The following is a 19657-nucleotide window of genomic DNA, read 5'->3' on the forward strand; positions in this document are numbered from 1 at the left end:
CTCATTTCTAGAATTTTTTTTTGTTTGTGGTTTATGGTGACGACAGGTGTTCCACAGACCGAAATAATTTACAGAATCTCTTGTTTGGAGGTTGTTTATTTTCAGTTCAAAGATGCATTATTACACATAACTGATAAAATGCAGTTTAGCATATTAAAATAACGACTTTCAAATGTATTGCACAAATATGAAGAAACTATAATCATACAAAATTAGAATTTAAAACTTAAAAAAAAAAAAATTAAACCGAATTCACATCGTTAACTGAAAATTTTCCTCCTAACTTAATAGTTCTTTGTAGAAATTTGTCTCCTACAAGATCAGATATGTATGAGGTCACTTTATCAATTTCTTCTTCTGCTTTAAAATAAAACGGGCATAAAACACAATCAAAATGATGTCTAAAACATTTAACCAATTTATCCGAAACTAAGATAAGTCAAAAATCATCACAAGCAAATTATCCGGATATTTTTAAAAATAATAACGGGAAGAAACGAAATAATTTTTTTAGGATGACTTTCCACGTTGTTTTAAATACGGCACTTAATTTTTGCTATATCCTGGAAAGTTTCACGATATGGCAAACTCCGCTCGGAGTACGTTCTCGGCGGTTAATTCCTGGCACTTTTATTGGTAGATGGTTTGGATAAGGAAGGAGAACCGTCGTAGAAAATAGAACCTTCCTAGATGACTACTTGCATAATTACACTTACATATTTTTCATTTCTAGAGTCAGTCTTAACACATGATAATTCTCTATATGAATTCTTCATTAGGGACTGAAGGAAGTCAAGACACTTGACTCTGTCTAGTAGATAAAATTCACCGAATTTACAATATTTTATCTTTGGGCCTGTACATTTTGTGAAGTTTGAATCTGTTGATTGTTGTACTTGTAATTTCCCAAATTACTATTATTTATCGGCGGGGATGTAGAAAAGATGCGGGCGGTCTGCGGCGAGGTACCCATTTTCTCCGACGCAGACATTTTTGAAAATGCTAAAAGTGTTTCTGGAAAATTTGGAGGTGTGGCTGGTGTGTTAGCAGGAGTACACATCTGAAAATAGAGAGATTTTATTATAAATAAAATGTGAAAATTATTAGGATACATACCAGTAATTTATAATGTATTTATTATAGAAAAAGATCAAGTATATGGGGTGTCTACTGTATATCATCTATGTAGAGGCAAAATAGATCTTTCCACTATAGTTAAGTGTCATGTGGACTGCAGCAGACAAATACATTGGATATTGTGTAATGCTGGAAAGATCTGTTTTGTCCCTAAATAGATAATCTAAATATACACGGTATCCACTTAAATATCTCTTAAACAAATATGCAATTGAAAAGCAAACAAAAACTGTATTTAATGATTATGTTGGTCTATGAAATCTTAATATTGATAAATATTTTTCATTAATATCAACATTGAAACCGAGTTTAAAATTAATTTTTAGCGTTGCAAAACAAGTATTAAAATATATGAAGTATAAATAAGTGAGATTATATTTTGAATTCAAACCGATAATTGCTGATAATTAATTAACAACAAACTTAAAATTTATCAGATATTTTGCTATATATACTGTAATATCTTTCATAAACACTCAAAATTCAACAATTAAATACTGATCTGCTGATTCCTAATTTGATATAAGAAACCATAAAAAGAATAACAGACTTCAAATTAAGTCTGATTCAGACCTTTCGAGAGAGCTACAATTCTCCTATGTTAAAGGATTTGTCATGTACATTAAATAGTTATAATGCAGATTATAACTATGTTTACTAATCTAAATTTTACTCGCCACAGCTTTTAGTAACAATTTAAGTCACAGAATTACAAATCAAGGTTGTCCTTTATCAGTTTAACATTTATATTGGTGCAAAGAACTTAAAATACATTTTGTTATAACTTCGATTATATAATATAAAGAGCAATTACTTATCGTAACATCATCACAATACCAGGCTGCAGTTTTTTAAATCATATTTTAATTTAAAAATAAGCTTTCTGTATCTGGTCTCAATTTTCATTATCTAACTCTGTTCAAGATTGACAAAGGGAATGTACACTTTCAGTTAAAGATTTTTCTTATTAAAGTTACTTTGAAATGCAACTAAATTAAAGACAAGAAACAGCTAATATATTATAAAAATGTTGAAAGTTTATATGGTTTGGAAATTGGCTGCTTATATTAAATATCTTTTAATCGTGTTGATTTATTACTATAATCGATAGTAAGATACACTTGGTTAGACCATAGCAAAATGGAGAAACTCATTAACAATAAATATAGAAGATATAATTGACACTATCACTACTTAAAGGAACAACTGATGTCTACAAGTTTTGAGAATGTCTTGATGTAAAACTCCTTACCTAATACAGGTGTACCTGACTTTATGAATATAATTAAAAAGTGCTTTACGTATTACTTTTGGCATTTGCTTTACTTTTTGTATCATGCTTTTTAGGCCTTGTACTATAGTGCACTTAGTAATTTATATCTGTCGTTTAATAAAAGATTACGTATATGCAATCATTTATCTCGAGTTGTGATTTCCCAGAGGCTACAGGTAACGCCTACCTAACCCAATTCTTGAATAAAAATGTTATTTATTTAAATACCTCTTTTTTGTGATGAGTAAAAGAAAAGTGTGCATTCTAATTTTACTTTTTTTGGCCAGAATACAGTAAAAGAAAAAACTTTGGGGCAGAGTGCCAAAGACATAAGACAACTTAATTAAATACAACGATCAATTATTTATTGTGACATCGTCACAATGCCAGGCTGAAAATTTTAATCATATTTTTAAATTATTTACTTTAAAATATATGCTCTCCACCTCAAATAAGTAGTGGCTTGTTCCTGCACATCTTACTTTTCCTTTAACAACAGAATTGAAATAACATGATTTCCAGTTTGTATCGGAAGCTCATAAATAGTTAATTGGGGCCTCCTGCCCCCCTAAGTTTCTTATCTGGTCTCATCTTTTGTCTATCTAACTCTGTTCTCGAGATTAAAGAAAGAAAGACGGACGGACGATGGCGGAATTTATACCTTGTACATCTATACATCTACACATCTACAATTTTTCAAATTATAGCCCAATAAATACTTTTTTCCTGGAATGGGAATGCATTTTCATGCTGTAAAATACCATAATGATGGAAATAACAAACTAATAGAATATATAAAAATTGTATTCTCTTCATAAACAGAACTAATAGTAATTAAACATGGAAATTTGACTCTAGAATGTATATTATTTTTAATAAAACAGGAACTAAATCCACTTACTTTGGGGGGGGGAATTTTTAAATTAGGTTAATTGAACTTTTAAAATTAACTTTCAGCATAAATGTTTTACTTAAATAAATTTGTAATGAAGTATTTTTATTTTATAATCTTTTTTACCTCCATGCTTTGAAGAATATTTTTTAAAATGCAGATAAAGATTTGAAAGAATGAAAAATTCTACAGATTTAAAAAAAAAAAAAAAATACATTCTTTTCCAAATAATTGTGTTACCCCTTTGAAGACAGAGTTCAGAAATAAGATAAATATTTTTCATTCATGTATAATGTACAGAAGTCCCTTGAGATGTACAGAATAAAAAGCTATCAAAATAACATCACAGTTTTAAATTTTCTACAATAAATAAAAAACTAGCAATCTATAATTTAATTATTTCTCTATTTGACTGTTACTTACTGTTTAATTCAGAATTTCTTTACTAGCTTTCAAAAGTCTACAATTTAAACTTTACAGGATAACAATATATATATATATTAAAAACGTTTTTAAAGTTAATTACCATGCAAATCTGCAGTTTTATATTCAAATCTATGAATTTCTATTTAAATATGAAGACATGTCTATAACCTAATCATATAATGCTGCTTACATTATGATTCATTTCTGAAACAATTTAGATTTTACTAATTTAAAAAAATTGTCTGACAAAATCAAATGACTCATTTATTGACGGCATAACGAATATTCCACAATTAAAAAGCAAAAAATATCTTATTCTCTTCCCATTTTCAAAGAAATTTAAAGTCTAAGGATTTTAATTTGCAGAAATTACAAAATAAATTTCTCTCGACTTTGCTACGCTTTAATTACAAATTTATTTCTTTGTCGGAATAACTGAAGTATAATCTGAAAATAAATTAAATCGTAATAAAGTACAAACTGTGTTAGTAATATAATTCGTTAATCACAAAGAACCTACTGGTAATAACCAAATTTATTATCTATTTGATAATGTGATTAAGTAGTATAAAGTTTGTTTTAACGGCAAAAACATATATAGAGAAACTACGAACTAAATAGTTAGATGGGCGTCACAGCTAATGTGGTGTTTTTTCACTTAACTTAGTTTGTTCGTTAAATTAAAAATTTAAAATATTTACACTTTTTCCATTTATTATTTATTTGTAAATAATGGATTTTGCAAGATTACTGTATATGTTAACACTTTTTGCCCTGCAGACACTGGGCTGACTGAACCTAGACCCTTTTAATGAAATAGCTGGATGGTGAGGGACAGGGCCAACATATCCAAATGGACCATGTAATTCAGATTAAAATATTTTTAATGTAATTTATTTTATATAGGCCTAATTCTGGAAAAAAATTCAGGTATTCTACAAATTCTGTTCAAATTCAAAGCAACAAATCAGATGTGTGTACACACATTACAAAGACTTATGCATGGCAAATGCATTACAATTAGGAAAAAAAATTATTTCTTATCGTAATGCATCATCAAACATCTTGAGAGCTTCTAACTCCCTTAGTTCTGTTTAGATAGATCAGGCTGTATGGTAAGATGTGCTAATTTCATTTCAACATTGTTGTCTGAAGCATACATGGAGGCAGTGGTTCTCTGGGAAAAGATTCCTGAACAATCTTAACAAACCTTAACCTATCATCACATAATGGGATCATATATATACTTGGTGCTCAGTGTTCATTGGGTCTTTCCTATTATGCATTTATAAAATGCTAGGATTGCATCTGTATGCTAAATGTGTCCTTGATTCTTGCTACTTATATAATTTATGCATGTCATGCTTGTAGCTAATTACTGTATGGGTGGAATTAACCTCCATCTCTTTATCACAAATGTGTGAAAACTAACTATATTTAGGTTAAAAAAGATCTTATTGTTGTTTAATGTAAAGAGATTTTAAAATCATTATTCAAATTTTATATGTACTTTTTTCACCTGGAAGACAATTTGGAATGCCAAAAGTACTTGGACGTATTTAAATTCATCAAATAAATAAACCTAATGCTGAAAGACAATACGATTTCTTCCTTATAACCTCCATCTCCCTGTTCATACTAGCGTTGTTATTAATGCCTGGGAACAACGACGAAAATATTATAGTATGCAGCATGATCTTGTTTTACATAGATGTTGTGTGTCAGTTGGTACTCTGCAAAATGAATTTCTGCATAAATTTATGCTCTATCCCAAGTAGTCCCTGGTGATTATTGTAATTGTAAATGGTTGCATACATATCTAGATAATTGTGTGCAGATAACCAACCCACAGTTTTGTATGCCTCTACTGTATACACTACAACAAAAATAAAATCTTAGTATAACATGCAACACCTTATGTCCTATGCCTTCAAAGTAGTCATTAAAGCATAATACTTATTACTATGCATTCTAAAAGATACCATCTCGGTGGCGTGCGGTGACATTTGACGACGGGGAAGCCGTGGCGGCCCCGGATAAAATCACCAGAAGCATTATACGATATTTTGGTGTGTAGCATCAACAAGCTAAACCATGTGAGGTTGGTGCTCTGTAAAGTGCATGCATGAATGCCTGTAATCTGGCTGCTTTACACATTCAGAATCTTTTGCCATGGAAGCTATCCTGTATTCGACAATATAGCACTTTCATTGGAAATACGCATGTACGAATTTATATTTGAATATACAATAGCAATCTTACCAATGTTTTTCACATGTAGTATAGAAATTTGTAATAAGATACAAAATGTGGTTATAATAAAAATACTAATTTTAATTAATTCAAAGTATGTTAAAATATGAAAATAATAGGACAATATGTATTTATATTTTAGAAAATACAAGGAAAGTGGTGCTTCCAGTTTCCATGGATGGCATGCCACTGTACCATCTCAAACATTAAAACATTGTTTTTTATCTTTTACTTCTGTTAGCAGTTCATTGCAGACATACAGCAGAATCTCATTTTAACAGATCATACATGCTGCTGAAAATCATCCTTTGTTCTGAGAATCCATTATACTGAGAATAACAGATTTCCCATACACCCAGAAAAATTTCTGTTTTTTAACCCCCCCCCCACATATAAGAAGTATCAGTACTTGAAATTATTTACTCTCTTGAGATCTCTATTCTATACAAACATGACTTAGAAAGACTTGATGGCCCTGCTAAATTACAGCACAACAGTCGGACCTGCATCAGAATGTTTACTAGATAGCTTCTCCTAAATCGTATCGGCCTACTGACTCTCTTCGTACAGTTCCTAATTGGATATATCTCAGATGTAACAATGCATCATCATACTCTACAAGTTCCTGAAAATACCCAAATATTATCTAAATGTTGAAAAAATGCAGTTTACAATAGATGGGGCTAGAAAAAAAATCCATTATATTCTGACCTACAAATTTGCTAAAAAGAGGTAAAATTGCATTGATTTGGCAGGACCTGGGAAAAAATTCATTATTCTGTAATCCATTAAAACAAGATTCTACTGTAATTATAAAATAAATGAAATGGATTACTGAGAGACATATCCCTAAAGGTGAATGCACACACACTACACAAAAGTAAATGCAGCAACCAAACTTGCAACACCGTCTTTGGAAGAACAGCCACGCTTGCAGCAAGCCACTTGTTACGACATAAATAAAAATTGGATATAGATATTCCAAAACAGATCATTTAAATATGTGTGGAAATAATTTTTATTTTCTTATTTTCATAAGAAAAGAAAATAATTTAAACAATTAGAAAGAGTTCATAAATGTCTATTAAGTTTTCTACATTGAGGTCTACTTTTGAACTTTCCATCATTATCATGATGGAAAGTTCAAAAGTTCCATTCGTGCGACATTAATTCAAAATGTCGGATCACATGCAAAAAATCAACATTACTAGTGACTATTGGAAATAAAGAAATACTGTGAATACCAAAGAAGTTGGCTTGGAATCTACTTTTGCTGAACTGGCAAGGGATGGTATAATTGGTGTTAATCATTGTCTCAAAACTGCCAGTTTTTTAATGTGCCACACGTGAGCATTTGCTTTATACGGTAGAGCATCGATTATCCGATCCCCGATTAACTGACCGCGTTCTAGTCGGCAAATTCAAATGTCCGCTAGTGACGTGGCGCAACAATATTTGGTTACGTCTTGGCTACTTTATTATTATTATTGTTAAATTTTTGCATGTTTATCTGGCAGTACTGGCTCGACCATGAAAGGGAGGCTAGTATTTAAACCGAGCCTAATACACTATACTAATAATGTATTTTTTCATACTTTTCGGTTATCCAACCGACCCCAGTCCCCAATTAAGTCGGATAATCGATGCTCTAGTGTAATTCTTAAGTGTCAAAAATACAAAATGACAAAAATTTTTTTGTATTGCTTTGTTTTTATTTTATATATCGTAGAGTAATAATCATAAATGCTAAAATAAACTCAAAACAGATTAAATAGAAATAATTTTAATGTCAATGACATCTATTGACACAGATTCAAAAACTGATTGTTCGGCTTCTAAACAGAATATTCTAGTTTTCTGAGAGTTTTTACTTAGAGAGAAGGAAATTATTGGAAACTATTAGCTTTTAAGAATAAAGTTTGAAGTATATATGTAAGAATATCAATTACAATGTGAATAGGTGCACAGAAAATAAATAGGAGAAATACTAAAGATGAGGTACATGTGTAGAGTAAGAATCTTGAATGGTTTCAGAAAACCACAATGATAGATGAATATGTCTGTTATGGTGCATTTAGAACTTTTTGTTTTTCTAATATTTTCTAAAATTAGTGATTTTAGAGCAAAAAGAAATGCTGTTTGATGATTTCAAAATTAAAAGATAAAACTGGCAGATCACGTAACCCACACCAACTTTCAAACACTGTTATCTGCACAAAATTACTTAACATTAAATTGTGTTTAAAATGTTTTACTACAATGAATAACAATTTAGTCTAATGTTTGTGAATATACAGAGCAAAATTTTACTATACAATATCAAATATACCATTTGAGAAAAATATATGCAAATCAGAATATTCATCACAGTAACATTCAGTAGTTCCTAATTATCTGCCATAATAGCGAGGTTGAGGCTGAAATTTTAAATGCGAAAACATGTACGTTGGACGCTCGGCGCCGCTTTCCTGTAAGCCTAGAAGTTTGACAATGGCGTTTGGAATGTCGAGCATGTTTCCACCGACTTTCCAAACACCATTGTCAAACTTCTAGGCTTACAGGAAAGCGGCACCGAATGTCCGACGTACACGTTTTCGCATTTAAAACTTCAGCCTCAACCTCACTATTATCAATAATTAGCTGTAAAATAATTTGACTAGAGGTAGGCTGATATAGCCCAATAACACAGAAGATAGTTTGGCATGCTTAAAAATTGAGTTTAAGGATTGTTTATATGTTCAGTAGTTCTCTTTCTAAGGGTGGTTGTATGCCATATTGTATGCTTTTTTTCCTTTTGTTCTTCTGACAATTTTTTCTGTTCTTTGTTCTTTTTAACCTCTAGAACTTTCTAATCTTCTTAATTCTTTCTTGGAAATGAGGGCCACTTTCTGGAATTCCCAGTACAATGAATACAAGGTTACCTGAGGGCATACAAAGCGAAAGAAGGTCACTTTTTGGGCTTGTGCTCAAGGAGAGAAGTCCACAAAAGGGAGAGAGATGTTACAGTGTCTGGTGCCCGAGTAGATGGGTGAAGTGGGAACTTTGAAATTCCCAGACTGAAGTTAGTGTGTCAGAAATGGAGTTTCAGCTTAATGAGTCCGAACAAGCAACAGGCTATTGGGATCAAATATACAAATCTCAAGAACTGAAGAAAAGGAAGACAGAAGCAAGTATTTTGTGTTTAAGCTCTCACATGGCCCTCATGGTAACTAAACGGTGTTTACACTACACTACCTGAGTATTCTTTCCTATCCTATCTGCCATTTTCGCTACTTCTTGGCCCCTATCTTCTATTTCCTTCTAGTTATAAATTAGTATTAAGAATTAATGTTAAGGAAAATTTGTGTAATTATTATTGTTGGGTTCTTTTTGTTCTAGTCACAATAATTTTCAATTGTTCTACCAACCACTGGATTTTGGGTGACTGTAAATCAAAACCCCTTGAACTGGAATCTCTTTGTACAGTACCTGTACTTTATTATCGTGTGAATTGAATTCCTTTTTTTATCTTCTACTTTGCATGTGTTGTTTTTTCTAGGTGTTTGCCTTTGCCAGACAAAGAAAACTTTTCTCAATTATCACATTAGGATTACCACAAGCTGAGAATTATAGTTTGCTGACTTAACAGCCAAATTCAATGGCATTAAAAGTGAATTAACCTGACCCAGGAATAACAAATCTATGGTATGCATGTCTAAAAGAGCACAGTGTAAGAATGTATGGCAAACAACATAAAGGATTTTGTTTATATTTTACTGTATTTTATTTTACTTATATTTTATTTTATCAATTTATCCTAATTTCGTGTTTTTGTTTTATGGTTTCTTTTCTTTATCAGTTATCTGTAATCTATTCTAATTAAAATACATTCACTTCATTTCTTTAAAAGTACAATTCTCTCAATTTAATAGACTAAATGGGTAAGGAATGTCTGCTATTGCCAAAAGTTCATTAAACTGAATATATTTTAAAAACACATATTAATAACAAACTCACAATGTACAGGATATATTAAAATGATATTATAATGTATAAGTATGAATAAAATATTAATATAATGTACTGTACATTAAGTAATTTACACTCATTTATCCAACTTTTTTGCAACTCTATTTGTAATTAAAAAATTTTAATATTTCCTTTAGGAGATAAATTTTAGCCACTAAATCAAAGGCCACTGTAGTTGTTAGAACTCTTGAAGTTTCAGCATGAACAAATCTTTTAAAATATTAAATTTGCTTATTTTGACACTGACTCAAAAAGGTTTGATATCCTTGATTTAACTAACCATTTCCCATCTACAAAAACGTGAATTGGCATATATAATTCCCACATAAAGTAGCCTAAAGGCTGGTTTCCACATCACTGAAAAATACACTCTAATCAATCAGAAAGCAAAAACAAAGACGTTATCACTTCCTACAAAAATGTCAATCTTAATTGGAGACTGTGTTACAATTGACTTAATTCTACTCATGATATTCTGGTATTGTGGAAACTAATCTTAAGACCCTATTGAGATTCAAGTAAAAAGTCACCAATTAGCTAGTTTTAGACAACTGATCAATTATTATTATCTCGACCGACCACCACAATAACAACCCCACCGACACGATACAACCGGTCCCTAGAGCACTCGACGAAATACAACGGATCCCTATTGCATTCATTCTGTACCTAAAAACACTCTATTCCGAGATGGCCAAGAAAAGACGTCTTAAGATCGCATACAGGAGATGCCCTACCATCTTTGACATATTTCGGCCACTTGTTCTTAATATCTAAAGTGTTTTGTTAATTTACAAAATTAAAATGTTCAATTTGAAGTTAAACGTATTGAAATTTTTTCAGTGGCAGATTAATCTGCGGTGATGTCGTAGATTTTTTTCGTGCAAATTTTTCTATGAAATACAACAGAACAAGCTCATAGGAAAGTATATAAATAAAACAGAAAGATATTGATAGTTTCTAAAGAAAAATTGAAAGAAAAGATGAAAAACTTTAACCATACCGTGAATTCAAACAAACATATCTACAAATGCCTCACATAGTTTAAGATTCTGCCACAACCAACCAAATTTTCTCTTTTATTCATTAGATCTAGCAAATTTTCTAAATTTCACATATTAACCTTAAAATAAAAATTAAAAAAAAAAGAATATTGTTATAAAGTAAAAAGTCTGAAAACTTACTTTAGTTGGCAAATATATGAAGAGGTTGGAACAATAAGAAACCAAAGCCTCATTAAGAAAATTTCTGTGAGACAGGTTTATAGTTTTTGTTCAAATCCTGAAATACAGTTTATGCATTTGAAAAACTTCATTTTCTTTGTTATATTTACAACATTATATTGAATACTATCCTCCAAAAAAAAAGGCAAATTGCTGTTGTTGATTATAAAAATTTGTGTATTGCATGTGGCTTACAACCTTTTTAAAGCAAGTAACAATACGAATGTTTTAAAACAATTTTAAATAAATATGTGGCATAGCAATAGTTTCGTGGAGCCTCTAGATCTATTTCGACGTCTTCTCGGTCGCCGAATTCGTATTGGTGTCTTCTATAATAGATTATCTATAAATTTCAGGTTCCACATTTTTTTATTCACTAATTATATTTCCAATATCATCAAGGTATAACTGTTGATTAACAGATAGAACGTAATGTAGAAGTTTATTGTAAATCCTATGTCTTCTTTTCTTTTAGTTTTACTGTGCTGTTACTTTTATTGTTGAAAACAAACAGAAATGTATGATAAGCAAAATACCTGTCCCAAAATGAATTGGATGTTATGTTCTACATCTTTAAGTAATTTTCTACAGTTTTTACGTTTACAATTGATCTCGCTTCTTTGTGCAAACTTTTTTTAATTTGTATAAAGAATATCCTAAGTTTCTATGCTCTTTTTGCTTTGGATTTTCATCTACTCAACATTTACTTTCCTCTGTTGGCTACACAGAAATTATTCTTAAGATGAAACTGTTCTCTTACTTACTGTTTTGTAATTGGTATCAATGTTTTCTTTCTTAGTAAGGTTAATACTTTGTTCATTACCTATTCAGATTTTCTATAATAAAAAGAATTTCTCAATCAAAAAGGATCTAAGTCACTAAATATACGTTAACACAAATATTAGGATTAACTTAAATTTATTATATCGAATCTTTTGGTTAAATATTTATTTATAAAACACGAGGAAAAAACTTTATATCTATGGTTCCATTGGATGTAAGACACAATCCGGTTTTAATGTAAACAAAACATTACCCACATATATTACAGTAGAAGACCTTAATCCTCTTAATAATATTAGAGTTACCATACATCTGTATTTAGTACAGACAGTCTGGACACAGACAGAGCCTTTAAAGTACATACTGTACTTAGAAAAATAAACAAAATGTCCATACTTTTCAATTGATTGCACAGTTAATAGTTAAATAATAACCACTTAGATTTAAATCTGACAAAAGTTGCTAAATTTTTGATAATTATTATTGTATTTGTTGGCTAGGTGGCAACATTGCACAGGATAAGCAAACGTAACAGTTCCGTTGCTTAGAACACGTGCACAAACATTCGTTATAACGGTTTTTTAATTCGTAGCACTTGTCTAAGTGGTAAAATTGTTTTCTTATATTTAAAATTACATTCTCTGCCCCCGAACAAAAGTGTAAATTGAAATTTTATATTATATACCCCAACATTTACTAGATTGAAAAATATGAATAAATTTCATTTATTTTACCTTGCTGTCTGAGTACTTTTTAATGTTAATCTGTCCATATTTTGCCTTTGGCTATTATGATAACATTAATAATATATTTATATTTCTTTATGCGGGTGAGTTCACTGTTGCTAGAAATTTCACTGGAATAATAGTCTCCATCTTTCACGGTGTCATCAGAGACAAAATCTAAACTGGATTCACTCGTTCCTCTGTCAAAATATATGTCACTTTAACCTCAATTGATTATTTGTCACCATTTTATTGTGACTTATGACTTTATTGGGTATACATTTAAAACACATTTGCAACACGGTCACTTTAAATTGTGATGACATTAGTTGTTTGATGTCTAGAATATTTTGTGGATGGCTCACAACCTTCATTGCCAATTGAATTTGATAATCAATGCAAAATTCAAAAAATGTGATTTAGGCACCTTATTGTTCCAACCTCCTCATTTATGCAAAATTTTTTAATGCTTTTATGTTTTCATTTAAGATTTCAATGAATACTATAAAATTAATTTTATATCATTAAATTATTTAGATATAACCAAATAACTTTTCAATTTTGTTATTTAATCTCCACGTTTGTCAAGAGGTTATAAGAACATAGCATGCTATGATAACTGGAAAACAAAGATGAAGTATTTATTCTTCTCTCTTATTTTTATTTTCAAATGTGTAATAATGATAAGAGTTCCTTTCTAATCTTCCATTTTAGGATAATGTTATTGATAAAATGTTGACTTTAATTGAACGAGATCAAAAAGTTTCTCGTGAATCAACCGACATTAGTTTTAATTTACAGCAATAAAAATGTTTGCACTTAAAGAAATTTAAATTAAAATAAATTTAGTAACTGTTTCTGAATGGCGGAAAATAATCATATTATTAATATGATTATAAGATAGTTAACAATCGGGACCGTCGAGGAGGAGGAGAGCTGGGGATCTTTCCCAAAGCCCAGAGAAAACTTAGGGTCGATTTACGCACAACAGTGACGTGCCGGCACAGTGCAGTAAGCATCGATAAATATCACACGTAGCCAATCAGAGTTTCGTGTACGACACTTGTACGATTGACAGAATACGAATCACATGTTATAGATGAAACTCTAATTGGCTACGTATGATATTTATGAATGCTTACTGCACTGTGCCGGCACGTCACTGCTGTGTGTAAATTGACCCTTAGGGACTCGTAGTAATTCATTCCTCTACTAACTTAATGTTGTTTTTATTTACCGAAAATATCTTTACCACTGCTTTTTATTAATTAAAAAAAAAAAACATCCTATGTATTTCATTTGTTAAAAGAACAAGGGCTAAAGGGGCTTGCTAAAAAATAAAAGAGACCCGCTCTACTCCCAGGCCCCGTACAATGTTAACATTTTATGGGGCCTGGGAGTAACCTATCGTTACGTTAACGGGCTCTTGACGGCCCCGTTAACAACGAATGCCTTTCAATCTATAAGAATTTATTGGAATCTAGTGTTCATATGAACATAAAATATTGCTGATTAATTTTTAAAAAATTTATAGAAAGATTGTATATTGTTTGCTACGTATTTTATTTCATTAATCATAACATTTAAATTTAATAATGAATATTAATATAAAATCAATTTCTGCGAAGGAAGTTCATTTAAATTGTTTATTTATTAATGTATTCGGTAACAGATAATTTTTATTGAAAACATATTACCGAAATACTTTCAATATCTATGCTTTCGATTACATTTCGTTAAATAATAGCAAATACGGAATAAGCACGTTACTAAAATATTATAAATGTATCGAGAAATGAAAAACGTGGAATTTGTCCAAATTTTTATCACCGTGTTCCGTGTTAAATATAATAATAAATGTCGTATTTAATATTCGGAAATGCCTTTATTGTATCGTTTTTTTTTTTAAATGTAGGCTAGATTGATTTATTACTTTTAACGTTAATTGTAAAGAAAATATAGATATAAAAAATAATAATTGAACTTCAAACATTTATTTTACTGAAAAATAAAAATTAGTAACGAAGAAATTCGTACGCTAAGTAAATATTTCGCGTTACGTTTAAAGTAATCCGTATTTGTATGCGTATCCGATATTTTATAAATTATATAACGTAACTACTTTAAACGTACGGTATTCGGCATTTAAGAATATTCTCGATTAAAAAATGCGTTTTCTTCCTGTAATATTTTTAAATTAGGTGGGAGAGTAATAACACCAAACAAATCGAATAACAGAAACATAAAGATAACACAATGATTAATGAAATTTTAATTCTACTAAGGATAGTTGCTTGCCTTGGCACATAAAAATCATAAACAAATTGTTATTTATAGACTTTTAATTTTTATTTTTCTAGTTTACAATATACGTATCTCAAAGATCTGCTTTATTCGAAAAATAAGAACGATAATACGTTATTATAGCCGTCCGCTCCGAATAAGGAGCGATCAATTAAATTCCTAACAAACTCGGTTAGCACAAACAAGACATACAAGTGCAAAAAAATCACAATGGATTATTTTTTTCATTTCGGCGCGTTCGAAAACGGTTAAAGTACGCGACAAAGGTTCCATTCGATTTAGTTAATTTGTTAACCTCGGATGTTCGAAACGTCTGCGCCAATTTATTTAAAAAACGGTGTTAACTATTTTAACAAGATTGCGAACTTAATCTGCCGTTGCATAAGACATTATTATTATTATTATTTTCCGACGGAATCTACTCGAACCGATGTTTTTTAACGGTACCGAATTATAACGTAAAATGAGAATAACGAGAAAAAAAAGTATTAGCATTATGTGAATTTAAAAAAAAAATAAACGACAACGTGACTAACGATGCAAGTCTATATACAGCCAGTGTTAATATCGCCGGATAGAGTAGGAGTTGACCTTGCCCACTGAACCGATTGCACAATCGTCTTTTCCCGACCTAAACGGCGCCAAAGAGTTTTCAAGGTTACTCCAAATAATATTTAAAATAAAAAAAAAAGAATGACGAATGCCAAAAACCCGAACCTTTTTTCTAATCGAGATGACAAACAGCGATTTACTTTTAAGCTTAAATGAGATTAGGCGCACGTTTTTCCAACTAAGTAGGAAGTTAGAAGAGGAGGAGGAGGAGGAGGAGAAGAAGGAGTTTTTAACAATAAAAACGAGTTAGAAACAACAAAACCTATAGTAAAAAGTAGTATTTTTCCGAGGTCAACGTCCCACTTTTCCGATACCGGAGGCAAATTTTTTTCTTTTCTTTTTTACCGAAATGCGCTTTACACGTAATAGAAATTTGTTGCCGCTTGAAATTAAAAGGAAAATAGGCGTGATCGATATAGGGAAAAGAAGAGAAAAAACCGAACCTAATCTATTTCGAATCGATTTAACGAATTAGTTTTTAACCGAAAATAAAAACACGCGAAATGACGTCAAACGGCCATCTTACGTCGTCATGGTTACAGGATAAACAGAATCGGCGATGGAAGAAGACAGGAAGCGAGCGAACTCGGCGTTTTATTAATTTAATCTTTTTTTATTTCGTTGTTGTTGCTTTATATGCGTAAAACCGGGGTCGAAGAACTTTACAAAATTTAAATGACCTAAATAAATCGAATTTGTATAACGTTTTTAATAAGCACGTTTCGAAATTTCGGTTGGAAAGGTATTAATTATCCCTTATCGAATTTGGCAATTGGCCAATAAACACATTTCGAACCAACTACTATGGAAACGAGCTTTATTTTTCTTTTAATTATTATCTGCTGTAAAATATGAAATATCTGTCTATTGTCAGGTCCAAAGAAAAATTCCCCCTTAAAATGTATTTTAAAAAAAATCTATTTCATTATTCTAAGAAATGCCTTTAAAATCCATTCATAGAGTATGCTCCGAACACCCTTTAACCACACACAAAATAAATGAGTGGAAACAAAAGCAATAGTTAACGTCGGAAGCGTATTTACATTCGACTAAGGGATACTCTACGAAATCAATAATAATTTCAAACACAGACAGATACATTGATATTATTAAAAGGTCCAACATATGGAAATAATTATTATTGGTAAATTGCCAAGAGATACTTGATATCTGTTGGAATTATTTAAAGTAAATAATGTTTTGATTACAGATTTTATAGAATCCTGCCCTAAAGATCCTTTTTACATTCCTTAAATAGTCAACTGTTAATCTTGATAAGATTTAAATTAAAAAATAAATATATAATAATAATAATAATTTAACTCTATTCCACGTTCGGTTGACGTGTTTAAATGTTTACAGGAATTGTTATTCTACTACACAAACAAAATAAAATTATTGAAAGGAAATAGTCTGACGTCATCTTTAAACGCTGACATCATACATTTTTAGCTAGAACTACAAAAAAATATTTTTAAGGAAAATTAAAATGGGTCGCAGTTGATGTTTTTTGTTTCGAAAAACAGGAATATCGTTCCTTTCGAATTCCCGATTCTTTAATCCGATTATAATTATTTTTTCCACGACGGAGATAAACGTTATGTACGAATTAATTAAACGAGGATTTCGAGTTGACGACGAACGATTAAATGGAAATTAAAGTCGAATTTACGACAAAATTTTCTCCGGTAATTTTAAAGTAATCCGGAAAACTCGTTAACGACGGTTCGAAAGCAAATATTTAAATTGATAATTTTTTGTGACGTAGATATATTTATCGAGTCGTAACTAAATATTTTTAGCAAACGATAAGTTTAAACCTATAGTTGAATTTCACCGGGGCAAATTACATTGCTAACCAGTTATAAAGGGGAGAGATATTGAACTCCATCACCTCCTTCGAAGTAAAAACAGGAAATTTTACTTATCAATTGTGCAATTCTAATGTACATAACTTGTTTTTCTACTTCTAAGAACAATAAAGCAAATGTTTTAAGACAATTTTCTTGCATATCATTTGTTTAATTTTATAAATATAATGTTAATTGATAAACAAATACATATATAAATTATTATTTAAAAATATTTAATAATTAAAAAAAAAGAAGAAAACATTATTTTCTTCCCAAATACATTTGTTTAAAAATTAATCAAGATAAAACCTAAAATCATTAAGTTTATAAAAATATAGATTATACAGTATATATATTTATTTATATTTATATAATACTGTATGAAAATTAGAGTAATAATTTGAAAAAGAAAAATATAAATTCCTCTGACCTATAAATACATTATAAAATGAATATACATATATATATATATAGGTCTAGCTATAACTGGATCGAGTGTAATAATTTGAATGCGAAAGTACAATTTTGATAAATGTACTATATTCCTATTATATTAAAATTCGATATAAATTTTAATTTCGGGCATGTAATGTCTACAGATATATATAAAAATGTTTTACTACTAGTCTTACGTCTCTTATATAAACATTTAAAGAATTGCCAACTTTCAATAAGCCTTACACAGTATAGTATATTCTTCCAAGTATACATCCGAATCAGAGATTTCTTTTTATAAAAGTAAAAGAAATATAATAATTTATAACTAATATTTCAGTAGAAAAATTAAATATCATTTCATAATTTAAAAAAAAAAAAACATAAATTTTTAAATTTTAGCATATGAAATGAAATATACAAGAGATTTTGAAAATGACAAATATCACATTTCATTATTTATTTATTAAATGTATTCATTAAATGAATCATAATATAATCTTGATTACATAAGAAGCGGCTTTAATTTTTTTTTTAATTTACTAAAATAATTAATGAATAAAAATTAATTGATTTATTGAAGAAACTTACAGCATTAAAACGGTTGTTAGGTTGATGGCAATTTGTTACTGTTGCTTCTTGAAAAAATATACTTAATGCAGTCTGAAAGAAAAATAAGCAAGCTGAAAATGAATATCGTTTAACGTTATAACTCGTAAAGCTAGAAAATTGATCGTTTTATAAAAGTAAACAACGTAAACATCGCCATGTTTACATTACGACACAACCTAATCTATCATTTGAAATCTTTTACAATACAACGTAACATTGGTCATTGTGAATAAATTCGAATTGCCTTAACCAATAGAATAAACTCTTAATAAATACTATTTAATATAGTGTTACGTTCAAACTAACACAAATGAAAATTTTTAAGAAACGTTAATTACCTCAAATTGCCAGTGAGCCGCTTGTAATAATTGTTTTGCCTGTTCTCTAGCACAACCGGCAGCTAATACGAACTGATTAATCATGACTTGTTCCCTCAAAGACTCCATAATTAATTTTTAAAAGACTAAACAAACACTATCTTCGTTTCAAAACAAACGTGTTTGTCGGATGATCGGCAGTGGATAAGTGACGTCACTCCGACTAACCTTATTGGTCCATTATATTTCTAATAACTGTTGGGATTTACAAAAGGTATACGGCGAATACAATTAAATCTCTGTAATTTAAACGTTTAAAACTCCCGTCTGTTTTGTATCGTAATCGTTTTTAATTTTCTATACGAGTTACATGCATGACGCAATTATTTCTTCGTTGCGGGATAATGTTTACTTTTCCAGGAACACGTGATTTTTGTACACGTGGTTTAAGGAGAATTGTTTTAATTTTAGTTTGAAATATAGGTTAGCGTCTTAATAGCATTTATATTTCTTATACATTTTTTAATGGGTTTTCTTACTTAAAATTCTAATTATTATTATTATTATTATCACTATTTAATTCATCACCATTTAATTCAACTACAATACATCCATTTCGGGTATTTGAATTATTATGGAATATATTAATTAAAAATAATAATGAGGATCCCATTAAATACTTTTATAAATATCAGAATTAAAATTTTATATTCTAAATATTAATATATCAAGCCAACTTTATAGTTCTACATAAAACATTTTCACTCTGTAATAATGTCAGAGGATAACTTTAAAAAAATAATA

At 29.8% G+C, this 19657-nt stretch overlaps 1 protein-coding gene across 2 annotated transcripts; it reads right to left on the minus strand.

Moving 5' to 3' along the window:
* Nucleotides 1-78: 78 nt before the first annotated feature.
* On the minus strand, nt 79-19213 carry LOC136968476 (UBA-like domain-containing protein 2). 2 transcript variants are annotated; one of them, XM_067262454.1, is made up of 3 exons: nt 18875-19126; nt 18516-18587; nt 79-1060 (listed from the first exon to the last, which is right to left on the minus strand). In XM_067262454.1, exons 1-3 carry the CDS (start codon nt 18980-18982, stop codon nt 845-847), a joined length of 396 nt encoding a protein of 131 aa, XP_067118555.1. In that variant the 5' UTR covers nt 18983-19126; the 3' UTR covers nt 79-844. The 2 variants fall into 2 exon arrangements, with proteins under 2 accessions (XP_067118555.1, XP_067118556.1); XM_067262455.1 differs by lacking the exon at nt 18516-18587 and having other exon boundaries at nt 18875-19213.
* Nucleotides 19214-19657: the final 444 nt, after the last annotated feature.

The sequence above is a fragment of the Centruroides vittatus genome, unplaced genomic scaffold (genome assembly GCF_030686945.1).
Source record: "Centruroides vittatus isolate TY-2023 unplaced genomic scaffold, ASM3068694v2 contig_1477, whole genome shotgun sequence".
NCBI classification, from domain to species: Eukaryota; Metazoa; Arthropoda; class Arachnida; order Scorpiones; family Buthidae; genus Centruroides; species Centruroides vittatus.